The sequence below is a fragment of the Drosophila gunungcola genome, unplaced genomic scaffold (genome assembly GCF_025200985.1).
Source record: "Drosophila gunungcola strain Sukarami unplaced genomic scaffold, Dgunungcola_SK_2 000001F, whole genome shotgun sequence".
NCBI classification, from domain to species: Eukaryota; Metazoa; Arthropoda; class Insecta; order Diptera; family Drosophilidae; genus Drosophila; species Drosophila gunungcola.
The window spans coordinates 10,399,447-10,422,052 of record NW_026453197.1 but is presented as its reverse complement, the minus strand read 5'-3'; the positions used below and the strand labels follow the sequence as shown (position 1 = coordinate 10,422,052).

The 22,606-nt window shown below is 38.3% G+C and overlaps 2 protein-coding genes across 13 annotated transcripts in view; one reads left to right on the top strand and one right to left on the bottom strand.

The window, feature by feature from the left end:
- The window catches only part of LOC128262233 (neural-cadherin), a 130,069-nt gene that overhangs the window by 33,351 nt on the left and 74,112 nt on the right, over positions 1-22,606 (top strand). For all 12 annotated transcript variants that reach the window (XM_052996362.1, XM_052996364.1, XM_052996371.1 and 9 more), the window contains one exon: positions 6,368-8,112. In XM_052996362.1, the coding sequence (XP_052852322.1) occupies positions 6,561-8,112 (1,552 nt within the window). In that variant the 5' untranslated portion in view covers positions 6,368-6,560. The remainder of the gene's footprint in view (positions 1-6,367; positions 8,113-22,606) is intronic.
- LOC128262234 (AF4/FMR2 family member lilli) overlaps positions 1-22,606 on the bottom strand; it is a 139,006-nt gene that overhangs the window by 114,098 nt on the left and 2,302 nt on the right.

Genomic DNA, 22,606 nt, shown 5'->3' with positions numbered 1-22,606 from the left:
GTGCTACATTCAGCATATTTTCAAAAAAAATTCTGCAACAACCCCATGGTGCACAAAGAAAAAATGTTAAGAAATCAAAGTCCATTAAAACATTGCAACTTTAAACACTTAAATATTTCATTTACATTATTTTTGATAGCCACTAAGAAGTTTTGCTTTTATAGAAAAAAAAGTATTAAAAATGCCTTAATTAAATGCTTCAGCATGATCAATATTATTTATAAAAGCATTGTTAAGCAAGAAGTGTTTTTCTCAGTGTTCGGGCAAGTTGAATGTCCTCTTGCTTATGACGGTCACTGTACCGGGGAACCCTCTCACCTTTGCATTGATTTTGTTTCTTTTTTCCCCCCTCATCGATTGCACTTTACGTTCTACATTGTTTGTTTTGTATTCTGTTGGGTGTTTTCCTTTTGCAATTTTCTCTTCTATTTGTTTTTGGTTTAATTCAATTTTAGTACATTGCACTTTTTGCGATGACGCCGGAAGTGCAGCGGAAGGTGATGATTGGGTGGCAGGGGTTCGTTTTAGAGGTGCGGTACTTCCCCACTCAGTCAGACAGTCATAGGTTGTAGATTTTGCAGTTGGCATAGTGCCAACACTTCTTGTTGCTCGAACGTGTTTTAGTTGCTCTCTACTCATAAGTTTTTGGCACATTTCAGGCTAAATTCAGTTCTATTGTTCAACATTGAAATAGTGTCCAAAGCCTTGTTTCGGAGCTTAGACAGGAAAAAGTTGTGGAAAGATATTTTAAAAGTAGGTAATGTAGACTATTTTGTTCAAAATATATTAAGGAACCCAACTTAATCGGATGGGTAGTAAGCTTTTATTTTATTTAAATAGCTTGCATAATGCGGCTTGATACTATTTTTTAGTGCTTACAAATTTTTTTAACAAATTTTTACAACTGTTAATTTAAACTAAACTTTTAATATATTCTTAGATCTATGCTTGGGATTCTTCTTACCCTGCTTCAAAGTTCTTTAAACATTGCCATTGCATGCAGAACGCTATGTTTATCCAAACACACAAAATTACTTAATCGTCTCTTCCAAATAAAAGTAATCAACAATTGCCCGACCGAAAGACCTGCATAACCCCATCGCCTCTCTTTTTCCCATTTAATGGCACATCGAAGAATTCGCTTTGTGCACGCAAAATATAGCTCACAGCCACAAAAAGCCAGACAAAAGTCTGCATATTTAATTAAGGCGTTACCTCTATTCAACACCTTCCAGGCGTTTGCAGGAGGGAGCATAAAACGTTAATTCCTCCCCGGTGAATTCCATTCCGGGAACCAAGACGGCAACGGATGGGTTTCTGGTTCTCCCTTGCCGACGGACTGCAGGTCCTACATTTAATTGCTTAAAAGCTTCGCCAATATTCGGTACGATGCGAGCCAAGAGCTCTTTTGATCAACTAAAATTGTTATTACATGGCAAAAAGCGGACAAAGAAAAATTTTCTTATGCCTCTAGGGTGCCAGTTAATGACATTATAATGGCCAATTGTTCTGGTCGGCAAAGCGAACTATTGTAAATACAGAAAATTCGATTTGTTTTCGTTGGGAATTCGATTCTGATAGCTGTGGCTGGGAGCTATTTGACCTGGAAATTAGCCAGTGTTATTATAGTTAATGACTGTTTATAAAATGAACTGGTGTCTTATTTGAAACAAGACTTCGGATAACTTATTAATTTTCGTAAATCTTTTTTACTGCGTTTTTAATGATTACTTTTAAATTTCATAAAAGCTTTAAAATACTTGAATTTTATTTTTTAAGCAATAACCAATAAAAATTACTGTTTGTATAACTTTCCTTAAACTTAGTAATTGTTTTCTGACAGTGTAAGCACCTTAACTATGATTAGCCACATCTTGAGCCTGCCACGCATTCGGCTATCATCATTTGAGCCCATCTCCTTCCCCTCGCCTTTCCTGGCGTTTTGCGATCAGCTACCTGAGTTGTCATTATCGCTAAATTCTAGTTAGCAGTGCAAGGGGTTTTTCAATTTTTTCCTGACCAACCAGTCTTGAGAGGTCTCGAGGAGGCGTGTCACCAAGTGTTGGCCATGTGTTAACACATAATTTGTTGCCAGACATCGGCGGAGGCGAGTATCAGGTTGCTCTTTACCTGTAGTGTGTGCACGCCTTCATTTCCTCGTCCTTCCCCGTTTTCTTAGCCCGGCTACTGTGTGTGTATGGTTCTCGGCAAGCGGGCTTCTTCTGATATGCAAATATTTGGATCGCATGCAAAAAATCCTTTGGCGCATGGCACAAAAAAGAAAAATATGCGTAAGCAAGAGACGAGTGCGTAATGACTTTATTTATGACTCGGTCCGAGACAATAGCCTGGGGACCAGAAACCAATGCGATATTTGCATGCTGAAGTCATTTTCCGCTCGCCATCCTTTTGCGAAAGTGTTGACAGGCTATAAATACTCGCAGGACTTGGGCGATTTAATGAGTATTTGCCGATTTCACGGGAATTTCATCTTGGTATTATATTTTTCCGTTTTTTGGGGACCTGGCTTCAATTTAAATAGCAAAACAACCGAGCGCCGACCAATTAATCATTGTCTGCTCAATTTTTCATTGTCACCCAAGTAGAGGGTCCATGTGGATGACATTTTTTGGCTGGCACTCGTTTCCCATTCGCTTTTCCCTCTGCTCGGATGGCCTATTTCATATTTGATGAAGCACTTTGCCTGCTCCTGTCCCGTTGTCATCCGTTCTGTTGCCATTGCCGGATACATTAGGCGGAGGGACAAACCTGATTTTCGACCCTCCCAAAAGCCGAAAATCGGAAGCGTGTTCACCCCTCTGTCTGGCAGTCTATTCCTTTTCAAATTTCTACCTGGCAGGGGAGATTTTTGGCCATTGTTGTGTGGAGTGCCACGCGCTCCCTCGGCACAACAATAAAAATCTCCTCAAACCGAATGTGTCTCATCGCCTTTGATAAAGTGTACTTGCACATGAGGAGTTGTGAGCCCTTCATCATGTTCCATTTAGAGCTGGCTTTTGTTTAGAACCCCCGTTTAGTTTTTCATTTACATATATTTCTAGGGGTTGCCCGCAGTTCCTGGTAAAAAATGTTTAATAACATTTTTTTTTTGTAATTTGGGAACAACCTTTTTTAACCTTGATTAGGGAAATGAGTTGTAAATGGTTTTAGTTTTCGAGGAATTGTGAGGGGAAATGTTTATCTAAATAACTCATTAATGCCATGTTTATCTTAATTTCGATTTACATAAAAATATTAGTATTTTTATTCTCAAAGTAAGATATCCCAAACGAATAAAAGTATTTAATTAAAAATCTGTTCAAGCACAAACTTTCCTTTCCCAGTAATTCAATTTATTGTCTATTAAAAACATTTAATAACCTTTACATTGTTTGCTGCCAGCTCTGAATTCCTAAAACAAAGCTCCAAAAAAAAAGTGTATTTTTGGTAATAAAACAGAGCCGAAAGCGTCAAAGAAATCGTCAGATCAAATATGATGACAAAACTTTTGTTTGTGCGGGTGAAGAGTGAGTAAATAAAATGTGAATTTTAATTGCACGCCATTGGGTAATTTTCAAAAGAGAAATCAATAAACCGCCCATTGGTAAACAGTTAGAAAAAGCCACGAAAAGAAAAAGCAAATATATCGTAGACAATTAAAGCTTCATTAGTCAACATTGACATTCAATCCAGGAAATTTTGGGACAGCCACAAACGTAATTTATGCAGCTAAGCTGAACTTTTATGAGCTTCGCTACTGAAACATGTTAAAAACTGTTGCCATCAGTTAAAAATCTAATAAACAATAAACCGGCAACGCCTTGAGCTTGAATACATTTAAGGTTGTCTCTTCAAAAACGCATTCACACTCGAGTTCTTTTCGGGTTAAAACACGACAGGTGGTCTGCTAGCATTGATATTTAATCGATTTTAAATGGCTTTAATGTGGGGAAAGCCCAAGGTGATGCTCTGTGGGGGCGTGTCTCAGTTTTTGGAAGAAATATCTTTAAAATCCTAACACACATCCTATTGCTCTCTAGATAGACGGCCAAATTGATTTCACTAACTGAACTTTATGTCAAATTCAAAGATACATTTCCATCAACTAAACTGTATATCAGCTTCCAAATATTTATGCATTTCATTTACCTTTTCTCTTGCGTGCCCTTTGGCTGCCATGACGCATCAATCAATCGAATACTGGAATATATAAATATCAAACACACGGAATTCCAGCATAAAATATTCATTTATTCCGAAATGTAGAGCTATGCATAGGGACGCTTTTTTCAACATATTGTATCGCGTTTTATCTTCCTTTTAATTAAGTGACACTATGAAAAATAAAAAGACGAAACCCACTTTTTGGAGAGACAAAAACTGAACTATGTTTTGATTAATCGCAGACTGGGGCATTTCAAATGAATTTTAACACGCAGAAAAGCTGCCGCCTATCAAATTAGGAAAGACAAAGAAATGATTCAGTTGGGAGCCGAATAGAAAACATTTTTTGCCAAACAAATTGTAAATGATTTATAAGGCTTACATTTTGGAGCTTGTTACCCCCGAAACTATGGGTTTACTAGCTTCAGAAGCGGGTTATGCAAATGGCAGACATTTTGATAATTTGTTTGGTAGTCAACTCCGTCAACTGATTAGCAGATCGCACAGATATGGGCTAAGGTTTCGTTTTATTATATCTCTTGTCTGCTGGGGACATTTTCATAGCTAATTGCAATTAAGATGCCGAAGCATAGATAACCCAAAAGAGGTGAGAATTAAACATATGTGATTAGGGTTTTGGGGCCGTTTGAAATTAGTAGTAAACTCGATGTTCAATTTTGAGTAGTCATGGATTAAGCCAAATAACTCGGGTGCTAAACGAAAAGCCAATTTAAGGCATTTAAAAATGATCATCGTTTAAAATCACAATGACTCTTAGAATCATAAAATGCTTTAATATTTTCACACACGTGTAGTTTTAGTCATTCTTCATCAGGTTAATTTCCCACCTTGCCCACAGGTCATTGGGAATTACTCCGGTAATCATTTGTCATCGAATTCCGGTCACACCCAATAATAAGTCAGGCTAGTTATTAGATCATTAGCAAACTATGACCCCCACTTTTTTTGTTTGCACCCTGACAATTGTTGGACCAGAAATCCTCCTCGTTGATAGGAACGCGGAAAAAAGCAAATAAAACAATTGTCAACACGTTTGGAATGTAGTCGAAACGGTCAATAACCAAAAAGTCAGCGGCGCCTGCGCAGCTGTTTGAAAAATGGTTAAAGGGAAAATAACCTTTTTCCGACTTACCCAATTTTAGGTAGCGAAATTACAGGGTGCGTGCCATTGTCGGATTACACGAGACGGGACAGGGGATGTGTGGCGTGTTGCACATGGGGTAATTAAAATAATTTTCTCAATGAAATTTTTGTTTTTCAAGGCCAGCCATGTGTGGCACATATTTCAGGGGGTGGAAATTTAAAGAGCACAACAGTTTTAACTGGAAGCTAGGACAATGCAATTGCTGAGCCGTTATGTAGAGCAAGTCAGGGCAACATCAAAAACCAACCGAAAATCCCACATCCTGGGAAAAGTCCTTGACGGAAACAGACTGTGACAATGTTGCCATTCGTCTCCCCTTCGGACTTGCTCTCTGCCAAAACAGCATGAATATTAAATATTTTTGCTAATATCATTAAAAAGTTTTCGCTTTGTGCAACATTCTCTGTGTTCTTCGAGAGTTTGGTGCTAGCCTGCCACACAGCAATTAAAAAGTGAAAAGTTTACAACTTTCTCGGGCTCAGCTGATGGTTATGACGTGATGGAGATGGTGACAAAGGATCAGGAATTTGGCTCCATTTTCCATTACCAGGCTTAAAATTTAATTAGCAATTAAGCGCTACAATGCATTCAGGGAATTTTTAGGTTTTAACTAACTAACTATTATATTTAATTTGCTGCGTTGAAAGTATATGACTATTATAAGTTTATAAATATGTATAAAATAAATATTTGAGTATTCAGATCCTTATTGATTAAGTTAATTAAAGAAGTAATTCTCTTCTTATAATAAAATCGTTTCCACAGTTTTAATTCGTACCTTAATTGCGCCATATTTTATTTATTTAAGAAGCCGGTTAACTTCCCATATCCGCGATATCTGTACAAGCATAAACGCAACTTTCATGCATACTTAATTAACACTTGCAGGACTGCCCAAATATTATATATTTACCTGGCCAATGAATTATTCAGTCTCAATGACCCATAAACTTTACACAATGCCCATAAATATTTACCTGTGCCGGGAACTGCGACTAACCACAAATCAATTTTCTTTTCCACCCATTTTATTTGCAGTTTGCATCGCCCACAGCAAAGCAACGAAAATGTATTGATCAGCAGTGGAATAAAGTGGACTGGACAAAAGGAATTCACCCATGAATAAGTCAAGTGTAAGGCGTAAAATACACAATTGAAGAGGGAGAAAATAAGGAGAAAACTCACTGCAAAAGTGTTAATAGCAAAAAGGATTAAAAAGTGCCGCGGCAAAATGGCGGCACGACGTTGCCTGAATCAGCTCAGGCAACGTTATATATCTAATCGATTAAGTCTGTACTCCTGCGCGATATTTTTAATATCACTTCCGTTCATTTTGGCCATAGAAGAGACCACATTTGCTGGTTTGTCGGCGGAAAATGCGGCTCGCATGCTGGCCGGCAGTCCTGGAGATGTGGAAAAGTCTTCGCCGCATCATAGCGAAATGTCCTTGGTGCTGCCACACGATACCTATCCTGGGTTTAGCATCAAGAAGTTCAAGACCCATCCCATCAAGATAAATGGTAGCTCGCATGCCGGCGGAGCTGCCTATCACATGTTGGATAGTGATTACTCCAAGTACTTCACGGTACTGGAAGACGGTGTGGTGATGACCACGGCGGATATATCCCCGCTGGTCAATCGTCCAGTTCAATTGGTAGTGGTTGAACAAACGCCCAATGTCACCAATACCCACAATCTCCAGTTGTTTGTGATGCATCGCAATGATATGCTGCGGTTTTCGGGTTCCCTACTCGACGCCAGTGGTGAAGTCAGGGAGAACCAGCCAGCGGGCACCAGAGTGAGAGGAGTGCCCCTAATGCAGGCCTTCAGCGGTTCCATCCTGGACGAAGAGCTCGCCAAGCCAAAGAAAGTTAGGTACACCATAATCGACGGCAATGTGGATGACGCATTTGCCCTGCAGGAACGCAAGGCCAATAAAAATATCCAAATAAGCGCCAAATCGTTGGTTATTAGTGGCGATGACGAGTCTGGTGTTTGGCTGGTCACCAATCGTCCACTGGATCGCGAGGAACGGGCTCACTACGATCTCTCTGTGGAAGCATCCGATGTGGATGGCTTGGACAAGACGGTGTCCAAAATCCAGATCACCGTACTCGATGAAAACGATAATAGACCGATTTTTAAGGCCCTTGACTATAAGTTCGCCATTGCCGGTCAAAAATCCGCGAGTATGGAGAGCAATAGTAGTGTTACGTATCGACGCTTTGCGATCATGGGTAAAGTTGAGGCCACCGATGCTGATGGGGATAAAATAGCCTATCGCCTCAAGTCCCCCAGCAATGTTGTGATCATAGTCCCTCAAACTGGCGAAATAATGCTGGCCGGCGAACCCACCGCCAATGAGCTTCTTATCGAGGTGATAGCGCATGATTTGCGATACCCCAGCCTGTTGAGTGCCCAGCCTGCAAAGGTTCTATTGGAATTTCTTGCTGCCGAACCAGTTTCGTTTATAATGCAACACCTGGAGCACGACGAGGTCAACAGTCACTCCCATCACCGCGAGAAAAGACGAGTTACCCGAGCTGTTCGACCCACCAAGAGGATTGAGTTTACCGAAGCCGATGGAGACACTGAGGGAAAATCGGTGTTTCAATTGGAAAAGGAAACCGACAAGGAGACATTCAAGATCAGAGATGATAATCCCTGGGTGACGGTGGAAACAAATGGAGCTGTGCGAGTCAAAAAGAAGTGGGACTACGAGGAGTTGGGTCCGGAGAAGACCATCGATTTCTGGGTCATCATCACCAATATGGGACACAATGGTAAGTGCAAAAATCATTCAATTTGGAGTGCAGCCTTATTCAAGAAATGACATACAGCCTAATCCCAAAAACCCAAAGGTCGATTTCAACTTGCAATCATGCACAACTGTTCCAATTTTCCAAATATTCGTTTTTAATAATCAGACTCCGAAAGCAATTATCGTGCATGCACTGTATTTGTTCAGAGATTTATTAAACACACCACAGCCTATTTAATCTTTCACATTAGCTCATGAAATTATTCAGCTGTTTAGCCATAAATTTGTGCTTATGGTACTCGAAAAATAAATGCGTTTGCATAATGATACTCACAAATTGATCGCATTATAGAAATTCGGGGTGGAAAATTAAGAAAATCAAAGCAGAGTAAATAATAGGATGGACAAACCATACTAATTGAATTCACTGGATCGTTAAAGGATAAAACAAAGATTTATTATCGTACATCAATGCGCTTTAATAGTGTCGGCCAAAACTTAATTGCCAACAATGTCATTCAAAAAGCTTTGGATTTTCTGGAAATTCGATTTATGGAAAAATTTAATAAAACGCAATTTATGCCTCAATGAGGAGACTGGAAGGGACTGGCAGGCATTTTATGTGACCTTTTCCAGCCATGAAATTTCAGTTCCGACAATTAAACGTAAATCACTGGTAAAGTGCTGACTGTTTTTGGCTCTCTTTCAATTTGACTGACCATTTCTCATCCATCCTTGTTTTTCTTTGCAACCTCTTTTGTTGCGATAAAATTGCAAATTGCTTTTCAAATATTTCGTTGACATGGCTAGCAATTACGTTCGATCCAAAATGGCAGGTTTTGTACACAGTGAAAAATTAAAAGTATTTTTTATTTGAAAGTAGTACCGAAATCTGAAGTTAACAAGCCTTAAATCGAAAACTTTGAAATTGATACCATTTTTTCCTTGTGTTTATTCACTCTCTGTTTGAAGAGTCAGTGGCAAGTATTGGTTTTAATTTTTTTTTGTCACCCATTGCTCTTTTACTATCATTTCAAGCGTGGCTCAATAAGCAAATATTGATGCCAAGGAAACCAAGAATCCATTCAGGCATCAACTGAGCAGCTGTAAAGCAAGTTAGGATTACCGGTGGAGCTCAATCCGGAAAACCCAAAAACCACACTTCCACTCGCCCACTCTTGCCCCCAACTTTTGACAAGAGTCGAATGAAAAGTTCAGACAGCTGACAGCTTTTCCTCTGAATGTCCAAGTTGGTTTAGCAACCAGAACAAGTTCATGAAATGTTGAAATACATTCACTTTTCACACACCCGCACTTGTTTCATTTAAATCCACGAACGGATTAAAAAAACAAAGTTTTTTCCTCATTGTGTGGGTATGTGAGTTCTGGTAGTGCGATTGGTCGGGGTCGACAACTCAACCCTGTTCGCCTGTTCAACTGTCAGTCAATTAACAGTTTTCATAAATGTTGCAACTGCAACTGTCTCTTGTTCGCTATCGCTTCTGCTTTTTGTTTGAGTGATTTTCATTTACACTGTTTGCTTTCACACATTATCGCAGACCCTTTCTCTCCTCTGGAAAATGTCCTTTGAAAAACTTATTAATCATTTATTTGATAAGTCCAATGGATTCGTCGTTTCATTTCGTAGATTTAATAAGCTTTTAAGTATATGATAAAAATGCTGGAAAAATTGATCAAAAATAACCGATTGTATATACAGACCGAAATTCAATTAATTGGGCGAATGCAAAAAATGTTAAAAATCTTAAATTTAAGGCTAATGATTCATGTTGTTAATATAAGGAAGAAAAACACTTGAGAACACAGCTAAAATAAAACTCTCCACCTGCTAAATATATAAGACTAACCACTTGATGACATATTAGAAAAATTATCACTAAAAATCTGCCCTTAACCACTTCAAATAATGTTTGGTATTTCAAGCGCTTAGACAAGAAATTGGAGATTTCATATACTCCCCCTATTTCTAGGATCTCACAGATATCCAGTCATCCTTGAGTTCATTTATGAGCAGCCACTGGTGAAGAGGAGGTAAACTAAAATTCTAGGATGCACACATGGGTCGGAAACTCAACTATGTAAAACACTTAACAAAGCATTGCACTAGCCAAAAGGCCATGAAGAAGAGGATAAGTGAACAAGAAATTTACGACAATATTTTTCATTCATTTAAAATGCTACGCCAATACACATGAGGTTATTCGACGGGAAAAGGGGGGAAAACGTGGGGAGGGAAAATTGTGAGTGAGAGATATCTGTGGAACGTGAAATGCTAGAACTGAAACAAATGAAATACGAACGGATTGTTGAGCATGCGCCTTCCAAATTGAGAGAATTTGAGAATCGGGAGAGTCACTGAGAAAGAGCGACTGCAACTTGGAGAAATGAGAATTGTTCTAGGGGTTGGGTTGTTAGTCCTTTTAGTATTTTTTCTATTTCTGCTAAGGACTCGCGCCAAGTCCAACAGGAAAACGCTCGTAACAATTAGAACTCTCCTTATCGCCCAAAAATACCAAAATGGGCTTTGGTTCCCTTTGCAAATAACTACGCACGATTTGGCAAAGAAGAAGTGAAAGAGAGGGGTATAGCCTGATAGAAAGAGACGGAGCTCCCGTGTGTGTTTGTTTTAGAAATTTCTGAGCGCATTGTTTTGCCCAAAAATGTATGCAGTCCTTTTTGCATTTGAAAAGCCCCCCAAAGACTGTGGGCCGTTGGGGAAGGGGAAGGGCGGCTAAAGAGTAGCAGGCTTTGACATTTCGCCACACACACACTACTAAATGTTGTAAAAAGGAAAACGCACTAAATTTATGCGCTGCATGGGAAATGAAAACAAAGAAAAAACAAATAATCACACTGAAAGAAAAAAACATAAATTATGATAATTATTTATAGATTTTCAAAATATACAATTCGGAAGTTAACATATTATTTAAATAGTTTTCTAAGAACTTAATGCTAAGTTTTTCAAAATTGATATGTTTTTAATTTTTTTGTTCAGTTATCTAAAGAATAATGTTTTACTTTTATGAAAAGTTACGCAAGCTCTCGGGTGTAGTTTTCAGAAGTCATTTGACATTTATTCCCCCTCTATTTGCAATTGTCAACTCTTGTTGCGATAAAAACTTTTCTTGCGATGTCAAAGTGGAGTTTTCCCGCATATAAAAACTTTACAAGGCTTTGGGTTATAAACTCCATCTGGCTGGCATAAAACAAAAGCGAGCATGCAACGCCAAGATGACAACCCTGAGGAGCAAACCTGGTTAAATGCTGCGCAAATTGTAGCATAGCCTCCGGCTGAACTTGCGTATAAATTATGAAAATCAAAATTTAAGTTTATGGCGAGGAAAGCTTCTTAGTGCCCTCCTTCTTAGAGAAATAATCCAGTTAAGATATACACACAACTTTTGTGTGCAATATGTGGAGGTAGAAACTTGCTTAATTAAGCATTAATTTCATGTTTTATATGCAAGTCTGGGCTTTCACAGAGGAGCGAGTGGGAAAAGGCACAGGCGACAGCAACTACGCCCATAATGGAAATTATTTAAATTAGTTTTACGGCAATTGCCGGCAATGGTTCAGTGAATTATTTATGCATAAGTTTTGTTTCTATTTAATTTTAATATAAATTGTGTACCTTTTACTACAATTATGTGATACATGAGAATTCCATATCAACAGACCACCCCTTTGTTTTTACCATATCATATGCAACATTAAAAGTTTAAAACCAGACTGACAAGTGGAAAACAGCAATAAAATTATTTTTCATACAAAATATATATTAAACTAGGCTTTTTAATTTGGTCAAACATTATTATTATTTGAAGTGTTTTATAATGAATTTTCTTTAAAGTGACTGCATTTTATAAATAAATATATTTAAAGTTTATATTTGCTTAAATTCTTTAAAACTTCACCTCTCGCCATAAAAAATCACCAACGAAAATCATTTATGTCACATTTCGTTTAACCTTACACCGCCCTGAAACTCTGGAAAATTTGTAAACTTGCAACCCACATCTGCGACATGTTGCAAGCTTCAAAAGTGTTTTGGCCTAAATTCCAAGTGCCGGCGAGGGGAGGGTTTAACAAGAAAGTGGGGGAGAACTTGCTGAAAAAATAGTTTCGCTATATAAATTTTCTATGGTGGATGCAGGATGTCTAGTTAAGATATTTCAGTGTGACAGTCGAGCAGAGCGAATATTTATCAGGTTTCGACTTAATGTCACTTCAAATACCTGATACCTAGCGAAGTAAATTCAACCTTCCGTACACGTGTCATTGCGCTAAATAAATATTTACAACCGTTCTCTCATTTTGACATACGATTTTATTAGGTTGCCTATACAAATTCGTATTGTATACAAGGACAACAAGAACTTGACCCTTTTGGCTGTTATGCTTTTAATTAACTTTGAAAAATTATTGAAATTTCCTTAGCAAGCATTCATTTTGTAAACATCTACCCATTCAAAATCAATTAACTTATTTATTTATTAATAGAACGAATTAAAACATTTATGCAAAAATCCTGTAAAGTGCGATTGGCACAGTACTGGTATATACATATAATGTACAAAATCAATTAATGTAGCATTTTGAAAAACCGTCAGATTTAACTTTTAATCAGATTTGATAGATATATATTTTTCAATGACACTCAATATCCAAGCGCGAATTCAACATTGATTGGGGAAATCTAAATAAACACCATGTGTTTAAAATACAAGTTTTCTTAAATTTGAGTTATAAAATAAAGTTAATATTAAATACGGTTTTGGCCAATGCAAAACTATTTTTCAATGTCATTTTTCTTTTGTAATTGTATTTGCTCTCAAATATTTTAAAAAGACAATAGAACGGCTCCGACTTTGGCCCTCACTTTTTATATCTAAATTTAGAAATAAAATTTCAATGTTTTGCCTTTCTGTTCATATTTTAATCTGTTAATTAAAAATGAACTCTTCTTACACTTTGACAATAGTTAAAAATGTTGTGCAACCGATTAGATGGATTTCAACACTTCTCTGTCATTCCTTGTTTAGTTTTTTCATGGCAAAGGTTCAATAAAAAATGAACCTCCGCAAATGGCAGAAGAGAAAAGTTTCGAATTACCAAATAATCGGAGTAGACAAGTGACAGGAACAGGGACAAAAACATCGAAATAAATGGCCATGGCCAGAGACAGAAACTGAAACAGAAGCAGACCCAGGAACCGAAGCCGAAACCGATTCAGAGCCAGAATCAGAAACTGAAACAGACAGGGAACGAAAGGCAGACACAGAGGCCAGAATGCCTAAGGGCAGGCTACAGAGCAAGGAGCATAACCATCCTTGCATGTATGGAGCCACGACACACGGATACAGATACAGATACAGATTTCCACCAAGAGATGTGGCAACAAAATGGCGCCTATTGCGACCATGTTGCCATGGCGGCAGACGGATGGGAAAATGGGATATTTCGACAGGACGGATGGCGCACTGCGTCCAAAAAATCTCCGAATGGCGGCTTATTTTGTTTGTTTTGTGTTTTTAGTTTTTGGCGTTTGCGACCGCGACTGCAGCAATAAGAAACACTCACACACACACAGAAACATAATGGCGTCCAAGGGATAAGTAATGGCGCCCCATTTGGGCAGTCAAAACAGGAAGAAGAGCCCTTAGAAAACTAAACGACAAATGGAATAATAAGTATGAAGTAAACAGAGACGACGGCTGCGAAAAAGCGCAAAAGTAAACAAGCGAGGAAGCTAAGAAGCCAAAAAGCCAAGAAGCCACCCCCCGATAAAGCAAGATTTATATGTACAAACGCATATAGATACTTTATAGGAAAACTTGAGCACAAATGTTTGACATCGCCGAAAATCTTGCTGAGCGCAGCCTTTACTGTTGGACAACCCTGGGGGATTATTGACACGAAATTCATAAGATCAACTTTAAGCAGTGCTGAGGGTTGGCGAAAGTTTTGGCTTCAATCTCCTCAGATTGGCTTAGTTTGCTTCACTTTACAACTATTTCTATAAATTTGTGAAAGCGAATTTCATTCGATGCCTCTAAAAAATATTGACTGCAAGTTTTGCCAGTTAATAAAAGAACTGAAGCAAATTAAAAGCTGCAAATTTATTTCATGGCCGTTTCTTGGCCATGGATTCCGATTCCATACTTTCCTTCCTCTGCCAAAGAGTTTCTCTCTTTTGTCTCCACATTTTGTTGGCTGCACAACGACTGTATTTTATTTCCAATTTGTGTTTGCTTTGCAATTTCACGTACCATTTTTTAAAAAGTTTGTTTAAACTAACGTCGTTTGCCGGCCTGCTGGACTCAGCTCTCGTTAGGTTCTGCAGAAAATGATAATCAACTTTAGAAAGGCATATTGATTTTTTGATGCATTTTAAACATTGTTATTTTCTTAACCTAGAGACATTTGTCAATAACTATTTATTTTTTTAAATAACTTTCAATATGATAAAATTTTTTCATTTATATTTGACTGTGTGCAGAAATTAAAAAAATAATTAAATTTTCCATTTTAAAAAATAATGCTCAACATTTAAAAATTTTAAAATAATATAGGGTATCTGCTTGTGTTTTCTTCGTCCCAGCTCGCCCTGAACTTCATTTTTCCATTCAATTTTGCTGAGTCGAGCAAGCACATCCGTTTGGCCAGTCCGCCGCAGTAATAATTCATGATACAAATTGCGTTTATTACAATATACCATAGCACGGCGCTGGGGAACCCGTATCCGTACACGGAACCCGTAAGCACACGAGTCCGGGACGGAGACTCCATTCTGTGCGTAGCAGGCAGCTCGATTTGCATTGCAAAAACGGAAAAACGCAAACGGGGTAACGATATATACGGCGTGGTTGGGAGATGTTGGAAATATGCGAGTCCAATTGGGCTGGGGCAATTCTGGCCTGACGTTTTCTTGCGGCAGTTATTTATCACAGTGCACAGTTCACAGTCTGTGATTTGTGTTTTTATGGGCGTTGTGACCACACGTCACGGTCCAATTAGCAGACCCAAGAGCGATGAAGTTGTTATCCGCAATAATAATCGCTGGCTGTTGATGAAAAGTTAACGCACAAAATCTTCACACTCGAGTGGGCGAGACGTTCGGGCTGGCGTCAAGTGATCCGTGAAAATTTCACATGTCATTGAATTTGATTATGGTTGGAGGAGAGCTCTAACCAAATTAGCCAATCGCATCAACGACAAACGGCAGACTAAATATAATAAATATTTAACACGTTTTTAAGCACATGCTTTGGTCATTATCAACGTCACCGGCAAATTGTCACATTAAATGTTGCATAACTTAACAATAAATTGCCTTAATATAAATATTGTAATTAATTTTGCGTATGGTTGAGTAAAGCACTTTTTTATCACTCTTTACATAATCAAGGGGAATAAAATTTGAATGTAATCAAATTATGGGAAAAATTAAATGAGTTTGACATAAAGCAGCAATTCCTAACGAGCTTAAATACCTTTTTCTTTGGTTTCCACTGATAGATTTGCTGTTGCACAGACAGTTTATACAATCGAAAATCGCAAAACAAACTTTCACTAAGCTAAATCAATAAACATTTGTTTGCCCGAGCGAAATAAATAATTTTCCACCAGCTTTTTTGGGTGGAGGAAATTGTGTGTCTTAAATAAGAGCAGTGGAAAAACAACAGAAAAGCATATTTAGCACAGTGTTTTTCACTGTTAACCGCTTTGGCTATTCGATGAAAACGAAAACGGAAAAAACCACCTACTATTTTTGAGTGAGTAAAACAAAAAACACCTGCGCCAAAGGGGCCTGGATGAGGAGAAAGTCCTACGGATTGGCCATGTTCGGTGGCCATTTTGTTTTCACATTGCAAATACAAATTGTTCGCGGAAAATCGTAGTCTAAACTCTCCAGCTGGGCAACCATAACAAAAAGGCGAGGAAAAACACAAAAAATTTGTATTGAAAACGGTGCAAAAATGAAAAAGAGCACTCGCCTTCTCCACATTTTTTGGTGTTCTTTTTATATTTCCCTTTTTTTTTTGGCTGGGACCAATCACACTTTGCATATGCAGCGTTGCGGTATTCACACCAGCGATCCTGCCTCCATCGCCATGGGGCGTCCAGTGGAGCAGGACCTCCAAGGCCCTTAGTTGTTAACCCCCCTTGTACCCGGCACTGTGTTTACTCATTAAAATGCAAAATGCTCGCGCTTGTAGACCTGGTCCAACTGCCATTCATTTAACGCTCGACATTGTTGATACTCTGTGTGTGGCGAGTGGTTTGGATGGGAGTCCAATGAAAAGAACATGTTTGCTGGTCGGTGAACACTGGAGAACAAAAAATAGTTAAAGCTGATTGACACTGACTTTGTGCTGGGGAAACAACCAACTAAACTTAACTGAAATTGTGTTATTATCATTTTAATCTTACAAATGGGAAGATTACATATAAACGTTTCCAACTTGAAATATAACTGATCATACATTACTTTTGTTTTAATATATTTATAGCTCTGGAAATTAATGTTTTAATGAATTTATTTATAAAAACGAACATGTATTTTAAATAAAAACTTTATAATTTTTAATAAGTAAAACCAGTGCATAGTTGCAAATATAAATAACAAAGTATCAGAAAAATCAGCATAAAAGGGGAAAATTTGACGATAAACCACTGTTTACATGCAGGCTATCCCTTTTGGCAGACTCTCTGTTTTTGGGGGGTCATTTGGCCTGGCCTTTAATGACAACATGCCAGATGTTGTTGCCTGATCTGGACACTTGCCAGCCCCCACAGCCCTTTGTCACCACCCTCTCGGTGTGAGAGCCTGTGTAAATTGATGTGCCATTGTGTGGTTGCAGTTTTATTGAATGGAAAGTGCGTGTCAGTGCCCGGACAGCGACAACGACAACAATTTACATAGCTTAATGCGCTGAAACATTTAAATATTTTTCGCTATTTGCGTTTAATTTGAGCAATTTCCACTGGCTCCATTTCAGGCTGTGAGGATGTGTGGGCGTCACTGGCAGAGATTTTTTGGTATTCCGCACATGCGAGACAGAAATCAGCAGGACCGGAATATATATGCTAAGCTTTACGATTATGATCCCGATTTTCATAGCATACTTTTGTGGGCGCCCCTTATCTGTGGGTGCTTTCTCTTTTCATGAGTGCGTGTGTGTATGTGTGTGTATGGGCTACATTATTTCTTATGGCTCCAGCTTCTGTTGCTGCTTATTATTATTGGAAAGTAAGGCCCATAAAAATGCATACTAAATGCGGTAATGGCTATGAACCAAACTATATTTTTTCCAGAGCTATACTTTCCCTCAGGGGGTGGCAGAAATGTGGGGGAAAATCCTAATGAAGTGGCGTGGAGTGTATGATTTATGCACCACTTGGGACTGCAAGAATCAAATCAATGAAATCGAAGGAGAAAATATTTTTCCTGTACCGTATGCAGAGAGAAAAATTGGTTTACTGTAGGAAATATGTATGTATATTGTTTTTTTTTTAAAGAACAAATAAAATATTAAAATAAATAAATATGGAGAAGAGGTTTTCGTTTAAGTTGAGATATCGATTTAACTCAATGTGAAACATTGAGAAAACGCCCGTAATCAAATACTTAGGCTATTCAGGGCTATTAAAGCGGTATTACTCTTTTGGCTTTATAAGTTACAACTCATTCATTGAGTAATAAAATTAGGGCTTCCGATATTCAGATTTAGACCATATATTTTCTTCCACTGCACCACACATAATTTTATCTGCGATACCCACAGTTCAGTGCATTTCTATGTCACTCGGTTGGCAGCTAACTGCTAAAACTAAAGTGAAATTTATGTTTGAAACTTAAAGTCAACTTCTGCTCGGCTTGCTCATCAATCAAAAGCCAAAGTCCTGTGCTTAACTTTCAGTATGGAAAAAGGAGCAGAGAAGGTGGCAGCAAACTAATGTCTCGTGACACTGCCAGAGGCCTTAAATGACTGACTGCCACCTGAGATGGGGCCAACCTCCAACCTCCGACCGCCGAACTCCGACCCCCAATCTCCAGCTGATTGGAATGCAGGGGGGCGTGGAATTCCGCCCCTGGCTATCGGGACTGGGTGGGTAACATCATGACTGAAATTGCAATCAAGGCAGCGCAGTTGGCGCAGCACAATCGCCATCAAACTCAATCAAGCTCACGACAGCCCCCGGATAACAACGGATTGGTTGAAGCTCTGGAGAACTGGGTAGCTGAGCAGACAGGCCCGGTGATAAAGCTCGGCTAAACTGCGTCTATACTGGGGGCGAGGCGCCATCGGAAAATTTCATTAATTTTCGCTTAATGTCCGCCATGTGCGCAATTTCACTTCATTTGCACGGGACTTCAGAGTGTGTTTGTGTATGCAAACGAGTGTCTAGGTGAAAAGAATGGTGAGTAGACAGGTACAGGAACACAGGTTGGTGGTGGATTTTTATCAAGTTTGATTAGCTTTAAGATAGCTTGATCAATGGGGACTTTCACGGGAATTCGCCAGTGATAAAAGATAATTGAAATTAAAAGTGAGCTTAAACTGATATGTAAGCATTTATTTGAAGTGAAGCTTTTAACATAGAAGTACATGTCTGAATTTGAGAGCCCTATCTTGTTTGAACACAACCAAATTTAAATTCAGAGAATATTTAATTTGTCAATAAAATCAAACGATATATTTTCTTTAATCACGCATGGATAATTATTTTGGAAACGATTATATCAGGGCATAACATACAAAAATAATTATATTTTGCAGTGCTTTTACCTCATACAAATGTTGTCCTACTAAGTTATGTCCCTTGCGCAATATATTTTCCTCACTTCGTATATCCGCCACAATTCCAAGTTGATTACGAACATTTTAATTGAGTCGTAGCTTTCATTTCTTCCCCTCTTCGCCAGTGCGTGCAAATTAATTTATTAATGTTGGTAATATTTTAGCCCATCCTTCTTCGTCGCTGAAATTGGCAATTAAGTGTCTGCGATGGGCGGCAAAAGGCGGGGATGGGCAATGTGTCTTCGCCTAAGTCTGTAAAATGATGTCCCACCAGTTTTATGTGTCAACTTTCGACTAGGTTTTAAATTGCGAAGTTTATTTATCAGAAGCAGCGCGGGAAATATGACACCTGATAAAGTGCGGTTTTTTATGTTCGGTGGCAACAGGAGTCATAACATTATCTTTATCTGCAACTGCCAATTTGTTGCCTGCAACGAGGCATGGCAGATAAAGAGCCACCAGCGGGGTCCTTTCCTGATTTTTTCTCTTACTATTTGCAGTCTCGCATATCTTTGCATTCGAAAGCAGGCAGTTTCCACCTCGAGTTGTCATCCTCCAACGCAGCAAGCAAACTGGTTGTTGCACCTCAGATACCTCAGGTGTTAACTTATTTGCGTGGCTGTGAAGTGACTCAATAACGACATCTCAAATTGAGGACTCCACGCTGTGGCTGCATCTCATGGATACACACTCCACACGGCGCATCTCTTGAGTTGCGAATTTCTGTGACAAATTGTTAATGACTGCAAATGTTTTTATTAATTGGGCAAAATGCAAACTGGTTTTCTGAGGTGTTGTTGATAAGAGCGAACTAACTCGGTTGTTGTTAGCTTAGTTTGTCATCTTTAAATATTTAATTGGAAATGTTGATACAAATTCACAACAAAAATTTTAATTCTTTTCTAGTTGTTCTTCCCAAGTGTTTAAACTATTTCTTTTTAAATGAAAATGTTGTATATGAAATATCTGGCTGAGAATGTTTTATATATGTTGCAAAACAAATTTAACTCACATTCACTTTAGAGATTTAACACAAGTTTTTTATAACAAAAAGTTTAACTTAAGATGGAAATCAACAGAAATATAAAATATTTATTCTCTGTTTTCATTTTCATTGCCAAATAATAGGTTTTTTATTATATGTTCGTTGTTTCTTCTCTGGCAAAGTTTTCCTCTTGGCTCACTTCCTCAACTTCAACTGGTTTTCCATCAGCTGCCGTGGGTACTGGTCCTTGGATCCCATGAGCTTGCTCAAACTCTCAAATTCGATTATTCTGGCTTCTGTTTCCGTTTCCTCAGATCTATGCCACTTTTCTCCAGAGCAATCATGGCAGCGCACAAAAAACTTCAATCCGAATTAGCAAGAATCAATACGTATGTTCAATATTTGGCCATGGTTTTTCAACATTCTTGCTTGAAATGCCCGGAATCCATTGTTAACAGCTTCATTAAGTCCATGGCAAAAGGATGGTCGTAAAAGCGAGGGAGTGCACACGCCCCTGCATAAGGGGAAATATTACTGGTGCCATAAAAATATTTCGGCAGGGAAACTGCTGCCCAACATTGTACTTGTATTTCTTGCACGTATTTGTCCAAGTCCCTTGACTCCCTCTCTTGAAGTTTTCTCCATTCAAAGCCAGCAGAAAATGAAGAAATTCATTTGTAGCTCGCGTACCTGGATCTTCAGCCGAAGAATAAAGTTTCGACTTGACTGCACTTTAATCAATCCGAGAGCCACGAACCAAACCGAACTGAACCGCATTTTGACCCTCTTGATTATGTCGAACACGGTGGGGGTGTAAATTGTTCAGCTTTCGGGGTTGCGGGGGTGTCAAAAAGTCATGGTCCCTTTACCAAAGTCATAAAGGGTAAATTGCAGTTAAATTGCGGTGAAAAATTTAAAGCATTTTTCGAGTTGCTGATAAAAATGTGAATAGAGTTCGATGTTTTCATAATTTGTTGTAGATAAGTTTATTGTGCAAAATGACATGGTTAATTGTATATTTATAAACAAAATATAGTCTCGGGCATTATTGAAAAATGAAATTAAATGATTTAAACTTCAATAAATTACGCTTGGCACTTAAAAATCAAACAAGCTTTGTTAAAAGACCTTTATTTTAATTGAATAATAGCTTTCATTGTCCAATTGACTGTTCTTTGACAAAAAGGCGTTGGAAAGTAATTATTCGTAAATTGAATGCACAAATTAGGTTTACCAAGGGTAAAATGACATTAATGCAGCACGTAGCACAAGTTTCACATGCCAATTTTTGTAACAAATTCAATTTTTATTCGCGCATTTCGCTCATGCACAGATTCGTTTGCTTCCGTAATAGAAGCTGTGAAACCCTCCTTCGTTGAGTGGATGGAAAAAGGGTGGGAAAAGGGGAAAAACTTAGAAAAGTTCAAGCTGGCACCCACTTGAAGATGCGGCACCACAGACGTTGAGCTACATCCCCTAAAAACGTCTAAGCGGTGATAAGCTGACTTCGCCTTCTTTTTCTAGCTTATATCTCCCGTCGTTTCGCTCAGTGCAGCTTGTCTCACTTTGGCTGCCTTCCACTTAATCCATTGAAGCAATAAGAAGCTTTGTTTGTTCTATCCACGACAGCAGTCTCGCACTTTTTCTACTGGACTTTTGTTTTGTTTCTGCACTCCACGAAAATGGAAAGAGATAGAACGATAAAGGGAGAAAGAAAGAAAGAGATAGCTTAAGTTGCAGCCACAGCAGTTTTCAGTTTTCAAAAACTTTAACAGTGTGTAACTTTTCTATTTCTATTTTACTACCCTTCTAAGGAGTGCTTTATTAATTTACAAGAGTTAAATAAGAACTTAAAATCCTTTAAAGCTAATTTTGAAAAAGATCTAGAACAGTTGCTTATCGTTGGTAAAACCTTTTTAAAATAAGTTAAAATTGGCCATGTGTCTTATATTTGGTTTATTTATTTTAAAAACGTATTCAAATCAAAAAACTGATATTTTAAGAAATTAAATGTACCACATTAATATATTTCAAAAATTTAAATAAAGAAATTTTGGAAATCGATGATAGAATAAGCGGTTACATTATGGCTTATTTAACATACACAATACTTTGTATACTTTTAAAAACGTTAACTTTTTTTTTCATGTGTTCATATTTGCTAATTATTTTTTGAAGAGGGTATTTCAAATTTCTTCTCTCAAGCTAGTTATCTTTGTTTTTCTGAATTTTTCTCCAGCATTTTAGCTTGTTCTCCCATTGTAGTCTCTGTAGCGCGTCTGAAGTGCATTGCAAACGGGAATGGAGACAAAGCCGGCACAAAATCTTCTCCGTCTGCTACTGGGTGTTTCATTTAGTGCTAACCTCTGGGCGCCCCCTCTTGGCTACTTCCCTGGCCGTGTGCATTCCAACTTCCCCCCTTTGATTCCATTCTACTGATCTCCTGCCTTCCTTGCATCCCTTGGTTAGCTTATGATGACAATGGCTATGACTACGACTTTGAGAGGAGTTTTCGGAGACGGGGAAAGCGGCATCCCTTGGCAGTGATTACCAGTATTATGGAAGCTGCATGGTTTTGACTCCTCAAGGATCTCTCCTCAGTTCGCGTCGCGTGTGACAGTCTCTTAATGTGCATATGTGCGGGTATATGGCGTTTTTGATAAGAATAAAGCTATACACATAGGTACTCATATAGAGGAAGC